We start from the raw sequence: 9,950 nt of genomic DNA on the forward strand, positions 1-9,950 counted from the left end.
ACCATATAGTGTACTCCAAGTCTCTTGCTGTAAATGACATCAGTGAGTGGCGGTAATGTGACAAGCCATATGGACAGCAAGCTATCTGGAGAATGTCTAGTTGGGGCGGATGCTCAAAGGAGGCGTGCGTTGTGACTCCTCTGCCAGTTTCCCAGAAGCCATGACTGACAATGCTACACCAGCTATAATGGTGACATCATGACCTCATCGAGGGTTGATCCAGGGATCTTATGGCGATGCATCAGAGCTGCTCCTGATGCATAAAGAGAAGGGGTTAATTCTCATAGCTGCTGTAGCTTTTTGAGAGACAGGATGTAGGCAGAGCTGATATGTGTCTGGAATCAGTGTTTGCAGACATTTTGACTCATAGGTTTTTGCTTTCCTTCCAGTGACTGTGAAGAGGACGTGACTTACACCTTTGAAGCTGAGGATCATCACAGACTCCATAAGGACAAACATTTGTTTCATCCTTAACTTTCTATAACTGGACCTTTTCATCTCTACTGCTCACACTTCCTTTAGACAGAAGTGAGAGGGGAGGAGAGCGGTTCATCCAACATGAACGTCACCTCGCTCTTCTCCTTCACCAGCCCGGCGGTCAAGCGACTGCTGGGTTGGAAGCAGGGAGACGAGGAAGAGAAATGGGCAGAGAAGGCGGTGGATGCTCTGGTAAAGAAACTGAAAAAGAAGAAGGGAGCCATGGAGGAGCTGGAAAGGGCTCTCAGCTGCCCCGGTCAGCCCAGTAACTGTGTGACAATCCCACGCTCTCTGGATGGACGGCTGCAGGTGTCCCATCGGAAAGGTCTTCCCCATGTCATTTATTGCAGGGTGTGGCGCTGGCCTGACTTACAGTCCCACCACGAGCTGAAGGCCCTGGAGTGCTGCGAATACCCCTTTGGATCCAAGCAGAAGGATGTGTGTATCAATCCCTACCACTACAAACGAGTGGATAGTCCAGGTGAGTGAAAGTGTATGATGCTAGCTGCAAACTAACTGTTGGCGCAAATAATCTGTCACTTTTATCATGAAACACCCCAGAGTGAGTTAAATTAGTGTAACACAGATTAAATTAAGGGGAAATGGAGCACTGTAGTCTGATTAGTATTTGAATTGAGGCATGGGAAGCAGCCTTAGGAGAGAAAAGTTTGCACATCACTAAATTAAACAGCAAAGCTGCTGACACAGCACAAATAAAACTTGATAGCAAAATAATTCTACATTTTTCTTAACATTAATTTCAAGAACATCTTGGTGGTTTATGCACATATCATTTAATATGAATGAAGCGTCTCCTTACAAATGGAAAACTATGCCAACAAACTTCTAGAATCTCATGCGTTTTAAATTCAATGACCCTTTCAAATATGAGAATGAAGTTCCCATGTTTCCAAAAAAACACTACATAACTTTGGTTGAAGGACCTCACTGCATTACATCCTTAAGATATTGCTGCATCCTTGAAGTTAAAAAGTGCTTCAAATTAAAATTAACTGATTACAGGAGTATGACAAATTATAAAAATTTAAAATGAAAGAAATACATTCAACTCCTGCTGCATGTTATTCGAGAAATAATTACATTATTCAAGTGAAATCAAATAAAAGCTTGTGTATGATCAGAAGTAGAAGCGCTTCAAGGCCCTCACTGCAAAGGAATCACAGGAGGAAGACAAATCAAACAGTATTTGGCCTCTTACTAAACAGAAAATAAGGGTCAGCTGACAAGATAGAAACAGCTGTGCAGGGTGTTAAGTGTGTAAAGGGCCAAGTCTGTGCGCGTATGTGTGTGTTCGCCCATGTGTGTGTAGAGCAGGAAATTCCATCTGGGGGAGAATGAGGGCTTTGTTTTGGGCATGCTCTGTGCTTCAGCCCCCCCCCCTTTTTTTTTTTTACAACTGTGCACACATGTAGACACACACTCCTACACTCGCATGCGTGTTACAAAGTCTAGGCTACACACACACTCATGACTGCACATGCAGTTTCTCTGAGGATGCCTAGAACAGGAAGCCAGTCACCCACACACAATGGGAGGAAAGAGTTGTTGCCTGCCTTGCACACTTTTTGCTTTAGCAGCGGGTGGATGGCTAAGGTGATTAAACCCCACAGCACCTGTCTGTCCACACTCCCCCCGTCTCTCTATCTCCCCTAACACCACCCGCCCACACACATCCTGTCAATCTCCCTTCATTATTCCACCAAGCACCTGCTCCACATATCCCCTTCAAAATTAACTGCTACACTGATACACCGGCCCGCTGGAGCACACAGTGGCTACCTGCAGAAACGCTAAGAGCAGCACAGGCCTGTCTAAAATTTCAGCACCAGCTTTATTTATCTGCGCAGGTATTTATAGACACAAGTGAAGCGTATCTGTGGGGTTTGTGCTGCACTTGAATAGCCCTCACATCAGCCAGGATACTTACCCCAAGTGATGAATTCCTCAAGAATGGCCCAGGTCAACATGCCTTTTCAGAGCAGAAACCAGAGAGTCTGCCTGAGAGTCTGCTCCAAATACTGCTGGCTAAGACCTGCAGCCTGGAAGCTGACTTTTAAAAAATGCAGAGACATCTGTGTTCAGAACTTCGAGTCAGGAGGTTGCCGGGAAGATATTTCTTTTATTGTGGCAGGATCAAATAACTCGGCTCTAACGGAGTTTGTTTAGTATACGTCAGTGAATCAATTCTTAAGAATAAGATAAAGGCGCTTAAGAAGGAAGGTCAGAAACTGTATACAATAAAATCCATGTACCATAAAGAATCTCAAATGAAGCAAGAGACTGAACTAAAAACATAGAAACTTAAGTATAGTTTTTTCCACTCTTACAATCAGTAAGAAACTTTACTTTAGTGCATGTCATTCATCAAGCAAATATTAAAAGCTTCATCTTAAGCTTTAAGATTTAAATGGGAACTACAGAGTTTTCAGGGTTTTGTCGGTTTGTGACAGATAAAGGATTCTCATTTGGCTTTTTGGAACTTTCGCTTGACATTCTTCAATACTTTCTGTCATGTCATTATATCTGTGATGGAATTTGATTATTGTGAATTACATACTCAGTAACACACTGGAGTCTGAAACACAAGCCTGCTGCTCAGTCATTCTAATAGTAGGTTTGCACCATCTGGGCCTTTCTCACCAGAGGGTCATAGTTTACATCAGATTACTGCATCATTTTATGTAAACATATTCATGAATGTTTTGATGAAAAAATCTCTGAAGAATCAGTGAAAGATATTTCATAATATTTGATGAATGAAGTAATAAGACAGAAATGCATGTTTTTGACTAATCCTGCAAACATGAATCAGATACTGCCAATAAACAGCCTGCTCGTTAATTCCCATGGAATGAAGTCATTTCCTGCAATGACCTCATACACCTGGATATGATGAAGTTGGTTAACATGGTTTAAAAAGTATGACAAAATCTTAAACTGTTAAAAATATGGATTGTCTCATTGCTTATGACACTGACACCCATCCTTTTAAGAGAATTTTAAAAACAGCATTTCACAAGTTTGATTAAGTTAAAAGCAAAGCTCATTATGAACCATGAGTGACTATTATTACAGTAAAAACATGCAGTGATATGTCGAAAAACTTTGCTTCCTGATTCAACCATTTTCCTGATTTTCTTCTTATTTTCTTCTCAGTACTGCCCCCTGTGTTGGTACCGAGGAACAGCGAGTTCAATGCCAAGCATACAATGCTTCCTCGCTTCCGCAACCCTCTGCAACAGAATGAGCCGCACATGCCCCAGAATGCCACCTTCCCAGAGTCCTTTGCTCAGGCCAACACCATGCCTCCCAATTTCCCCCATTCGCCAGTAAACAGCTATCCAAACTCCCCGGGGAGTGGCAGCAGCGCCACCTTCCCTCATTCACCATCCAGCACGGACCCTGGCAGTCCATTCCAGATGCCAGGTGAGATCTTACATTTATTACCTCCTGCTTTTCCTCCTTCCCTTTATAAAGAAGAACAACAACTCACTCCTTTGTCTTTGCTCTGCCTTTCCCTGATACAGAGACCCCCCCTCCTGCCTACATGCCCCCAGAGGAGCCCATTACTCAGGATTGCCCCCAGCCCATGGACACCAACCTCTTGGTTCCAGCTTTGCCTCTAGAGATCAACAACCGGCCAGGTAACCATGGCAGTTATTATCATTCACACACACACACGTCCTTGTGTTCGCAGTGATATCATCAACAAAAATCAGTGTGCACCTGCTCTACTTGATCTGCAGGTACAAAACATTTCTGGGAAGCTGGGCTATTTTCAAAGTTTCTTCTTTCTCATGTGGTCAAACTCCAAATTGTAATTAAAGGAAAAAGCCGTATCCTATCAGATAAAACCTGAACTGTGTGTGGCGAGGAACCTACTATTTTACACTGAGGCTGTGTCTGTGGGTGCCAGCCCATAGGAAGCTCAAATTAAGCCAGGCCTCAGAGCAGTTTATGAGGTCTATAAAAGCTGGAGCTTGTGTCATCTCTGCTGGAGGTAATGGCTTAAAACTCGTTAACGTTAGGATTCACTAATTACCTCCAACTTTAGATCCGAAATGTGGTGCAATAATTGCCTCTATCTGTGTTTTGTGGTTTTGATTATGTTGTGCAAGAGACACATGAACCCTGCTTTCATGGTTGCAACAGACAACCAAATGGACATGTTGGGGACTCTAGCCATGGCTATTTGCAGTAAAAATGGCTATAATATCAGTAATGATAAGAACATAGTTGTTTGAATAAACCCTGGTTAGATAACATCATTGGAAGACACAACAAATGTATGATAACAGTGTATGATTATTACCTAAACTATAAGTTCCAGTTGTCAATCACAGTTTACAGAATGACATGGTGCAACTGTTACCTCATGTGCTTATGATATAGCGTTTATCTGTTACAGAAGTCACAATAACTACAGGTGGATCATTACTGACCTAACAACAAGTAATGTGAATCAGAGCAGTTCCTTCCCATCTTATTCAAATCAATATCATCATAACAACAGGTTTGTCCAGGAGTTGCAAGCAGTTCAATGAAAGAGTAATATTCCCCTCTTACAATTATTTTTAGATGCACAGAGAGGTGTGTTTTGCAGTATTTCAGAAGAAAACGGTGTGATATTGTAGTGTTTTGTTTTTGCCATGCTCCAGGCCACAAGCTTTTCTATCGCCCTGTGTACAACCTGCCTGATTATTGCACTTATCTCTTGTTTTTGCCCATACACCTGCTTGAGGCAAAGTGGCCATGTACTAACATCTCAGGAATGACTGTGGTTAGCACGTAGTCACCAAAAACTAAACAAATGATAGCTTGTTTATTTAGAAATGTGTAATGATTTATTATTTCTTTCATGGTTAGATTTCTAGTTTATATTCATACCAGATGTTAGCAGCTACATTATTCTGATCTGACACTGAAATAACAGCCAGACTTTGCTCTGAACTCTAGTTTTCCACACTTGACCTACAGAATGTTATTTAGGATCTTGCTTTCAAGGCCAAAAAAAATCCTGCCCACACATGGTGACAGCAGTGGCGGGAAGAGCTGTTGAAATGTTTGCTGGAAGTGGGAGTGTAGGGAGTTTTTTGTCTTTTCCACAAGCTGCATCCTGTACAGAGGAGCGGGGTTCTATTGTAGGCCAGCTCTGGGAGGGGGACAGACAAAACACACCTGCTAGCCAGTGCCACGCTGCAGAGGAAGTTTTGGAGAAGTATGTGCTTAGATAAACATGATTTATTCCTCTCTCAGAGCGGGTGAGGCCAGCTGGCACAGGCTCGCCTTCAGATCAGGGCGCAGAGACAACGGTCAGGCAGCTTCTATTGACTGTTTGTCTGTTCAATAAAGTCTGGCACACAGACAACAGATAGCAGGAATGCTTTAGGATGCTACTGCAGAGATTTAAGTCTGTAAAAATGTGCACAAATGTAGCCAGTGGGTCCTATATTTTAACTCACATCACTGTTATGGGATACAGGGGACAAATTGGAAGACGTAATTGTGTAGATAAACAAGATATACTGTGCCTGTGCTTGTATCATTGGGGACTGGTTGCTTGTCTGCACCAGCCTGCTCAGAGGAGTCTTTAATGTGTATTAAATTTGACTGTCTGTGTCTGCATGCACATTGTTCTCAGCTCACTCCTGTGACCTGTTCATGTGTTTCCTGTGCAGATGTGCAGCCTGTGGCCTATGAGGAACCAAAGCACTGGTGCTCTATTGTTTACTACGAGCTCAACAACCGCGTCGGAGAGGCGTTCCAGGCGTCCTCCACCAGTGTGCTCGTCGATGGCTTCACAGATCCCTCCAATAATCGCAACCGATTCTGCCTCGGCCTGCTCTCCAACGTCAACCGCAACTCCACCATCGAGAACACCCGACGGCATATCGGCAAAGGTGCAGTACAGAAACCTTTCAATGACTGCAACGACCGCCAGCAGACAAGACTGAATCAATGTTGTCAATAAATGTTTTAACAAAACAATAACAACACAGAGAGCAAACACATTGATTTAATTTCCCCACACTGATGTTTTGGGACCTTTTGTTTTTTTTGTAAGTTAGGTGACCAACACTCCCTTTTCTCCTGCTTCCCCTCAGGTGTCCATCTGTATTATGTTGGTGGAGAGGTGTATGCAGAGTGTCTGAGTGACAGCAGTATTTTCGTCCAGAGTCGTAACTGTAACTACCATCATGGCTTCCATCCCACAACTGTGTGCAAGATTCCCAGTGGCTGCAGCCTGAAAATTTTTAACAACCAGGAGTTTGCCGAGCTGCTGGCCCAGTCCGTCAACCATGGCTTCGAGGCCGTTTATGAGCTCACCAAGATGTGTACCATCCGCATGAGCTTTGTCAAGGTAAGCAGACTAGATTAAAGAAATAATGATATTGAGACTGTCATATACTCTCTTATGTTGTGCTTCAATTTAAGGCAATTGCTAATAGTTAGTATCAGCATACAGTTTTGTGGATTTTTAGTCTTGTGTTTTTGTTTGATTTTTTCAGAAAGATATAATTTTTTTGTTTATGTTTTGATTTTTAAATTTTGGTTAAAAAAATGTTTGCAACAAAAACGACACTAACTCTAAATTCATGGCGAACATAGGCGGCACTCTTGTTTTTGAGGTGTCCCATTTTTCTCCAAAGTTAAGTGATCACTGTCTTTGAACAGCTACAAGTTTTGGATACTTGGAAAGATAAATGGCAGCTTAAAATTTGGTTTAAGGTACATTTTCCATTTAAAAAATGAAGTTTAAATCTTGATAAAAACCCATAAAAACAAAAATGAACTCAAATATGAACTGAAATTATAAATTGAATATAAGCATCAACAACACACATTCAAATATTCTAACTGACTTGATGAGAAGCCAACACTGAACTCACCTTTTAAAACTTGAAGAGTTAAATAAGGAACATGCACTTGAAAAAGTTTTTCAAACTTGTGAGAGATTTCAGACTGATGTGTGTCTGTGTGTTGCAGGGCTGGGGAGCAGAATACCACCGCCAGGATGTGACCAGCACACCCTGCTGGATTGAGATCCACCTGCATGGTCCCCTGCAGTGGTTGGATAAAGTGCTAACCCAGATGGGCTCCCCCCACAACCCTATATCCTCCGTCTCCTAGGCTTCACTGTCCTCAGCCCTGTGGCTGTCCACACCCCAGCATTTTGGTTAAAGTAGCAAGAAAGGGGTCACATGTCAGTTTGTGGTTCAGCCATTCTGCCTTTTCTGATAACTGAAAGCGGTTCTAACTGAAACACAAGCTGATCTGGGACCAGTCAGGCTGGGCGGGTTGTTAAATGGGTTGGTTTGTTCTCTACTTGAAGGATGTCTGAATTGGGCACATTTACAGTCTGGGAGAGGGGTAAACAAAGTGAGCGTGATGCAACTGGAAGATACTTGATCTTTGTGACCAACTCTTATAATTCGACCATCACACTCATCATGAAGCAAGTATCCTCCCTGATCTTGCTCCCACAATGTCTCTTTATTCATTGTTGTATTATTATGACTCAATACTAGTTTGTATCTAATAATCCCTCTGGAGTTCAGGTATTTGCGTGTAGTTACAATAATTATGGGACATTCCAGGTCACCAAAGTTGCAGCCGGCTGCTGTCACTGCACTTAGGCTGGCATGAAATGTACTAATGACATGCTAAAGGTTGGCAGAGGCATAGAATTTGACCAGTACAACTTAAAATTGAATATGTCATATCATCAATTATTTTCTCTAATAGGCAGATATATGAAAGCAGTATGATGTTTTCAATCAAAACAAAATCCCCTATCACAGATGATTAAAAAAAAGAATAGGAAGGGAGACAATTAGGGCGAGTTTGAGAGATTCAGAGTGGGGTTTAGTGTGGGGGCATGGCACTAAAAGGGCATTTCAGACTATTCAGAAAAAAGACAAATGTTTAAATGTTGCTCATCTTGTGTTACACTCGTGTTTCAAATGAATTTTAAAGAAAAAAATAGTGTTTAGATATATTCACTATTAGAATATGTGCTGTGCAGTCTGGTTTTGCAAGGCATAGTTTGGTAAGTGTAGTATTACACATTTAAAGACTTGTAGCTGAACACTCAACGAAGCAGAGGCAAATACAAGTGCAGGTTAGTTTGTCCCTTGCTGTAAAATCTGCAGCAAAACTATATTTGTCATAAACTGAGTCACATTAGAGACATAAATATTTTAGTGACTGTGCTTCATTCTCTTATTACACCAACTGAGCAAGTTTTGTTAAATGACTGTTACGGGAAAATATCGAGCATTCAAATTTTAATTGTTGACTGAGAAGAGGGTCTCAGTAACTGATGGCCCAGTATGATTTTTTTTTACAAAATGCAGATTTTGCCATTGGATTATTTTATGCTTTGAGCAATCCTCTTTGCTACTAAACTGTATTACTCTTTACATTCTTTTTGTATTTTTGAACATGTTTTCTGTTTTGTTTGTCTGCACTTTCACACATTGCCTTTGTTTAGTTTTTTTTTTTTTTCTCCTTATGTTTTTGCTCAGTTAAACTCCCAGAAAGCAGTTTTATTCCATGAATATCAAGCCTCTACTGGAAGATTCAATAAATTTGTTTCATTACTTGCAATGTCTCTGTCTCTTTCATGAACACTGTCAGAACATGTGTCCCTATTAAGACTGTCAAATTAATGACGGGCCACCCATGCTAAGTGAATATACTGGGTGGTATTGTAAGGGACTTTTGAAAACATCATTCCATGTGAGTGTGGTGTCCATGTGTATGGAAGTAGAACTTCAATAAGAGGGAAACAACAAATAAAAATACATCTTAAAGCCAGCTGCCACAATGTTAAGCGTAATTGCATATTACAGTTTGTTGCAATATAATGCATTAAATCATATGCTCCCTTTTGTACTGTGGAGCACATTATGATATGATATTCAATGTATCTCCTGTGGAAACCACTAGCTCGTATGTGTACATGTTGTGAATGCCGGAGTTGCATATGACTTCATGATGTGGGTGGTACGGATGGTTAGTTCTGTGCCTCTCAAGACTTTGCATGTTTCTCCCAAATTCCACAGACAAGCATGTCAGGTGGACTAGAGACTCAATATAATTGACATATTTTGTTTGGTAATTGTTCCTTTAAAAACTTAACTTTGTGAGGGATTCAAAATGCATTCAAATGCATAAAATATGTACAAAGGTTGATTTTTCACAAAATGCTAATTTACTACAGAGTGTCATCCATGTATGGATTTTCTGAAATATTTATTTATATTCAGAACAGGTTAAATAGGTTTTCTTAGAATAAAATAAAACAATATAAAGTGTTAAAGCTTTATGAAATCCTGAAACACATTTTGGAAGTTGTGGCTTTCATACAATTTGTGTCTTTCCTGTTGCATTTTCATTCAAGACACTGACATTCCAATTACTGCTGCTAAACCCAATGTTTCCCAAAA

The 9,950-nt window shown here is 41.1% G+C and overlaps 1 protein-coding gene across 2 annotated transcripts in view; it reads left to right on the plus strand.

Annotated features, from left to right (window-relative positions):
- The window catches only part of smad1 (SMAD family member 1), a 28,287-nt gene extending 19,179 nt beyond the window's left edge, over window positions 1-9,108 (plus strand). For both annotated transcript variants that reach the window (XM_034688969.1, XM_034688968.1), the window contains 6 exons: window positions 390-958; window positions 3,655-3,924; window positions 4,026-4,142; window positions 6,177-6,398; window positions 6,603-6,859; window positions 7,486-9,108. In XM_034688969.1, the coding sequence (XP_034544860.1) occupies window positions 559-958; window positions 3,655-3,924; window positions 4,026-4,142; window positions 6,177-6,398; window positions 6,603-6,859; window positions 7,486-7,629 (1,410 nt within the window). In that variant the 5' untranslated portion in view covers window positions 390-558 and the 3' untranslated portion in view covers window positions 7,630-9,108. The remainder of the gene's footprint in view (window positions 1-389; window positions 959-3,654; window positions 3,925-4,025; window positions 4,143-6,176; window positions 6,399-6,602; window positions 6,860-7,485) is intronic.
- Window positions 9,109-9,950: the final 842 nt, after the last annotated feature.

Source organism: Notolabrus celidotus, chromosome 7, assembly GCF_009762535.1.
Source record: "Notolabrus celidotus isolate fNotCel1 chromosome 7, fNotCel1.pri, whole genome shotgun sequence".
In the NCBI taxonomy this organism is placed as follows: domain Eukaryota; kingdom Metazoa; phylum Chordata; class Actinopteri; order Labriformes; family Labridae; genus Notolabrus; species Notolabrus celidotus.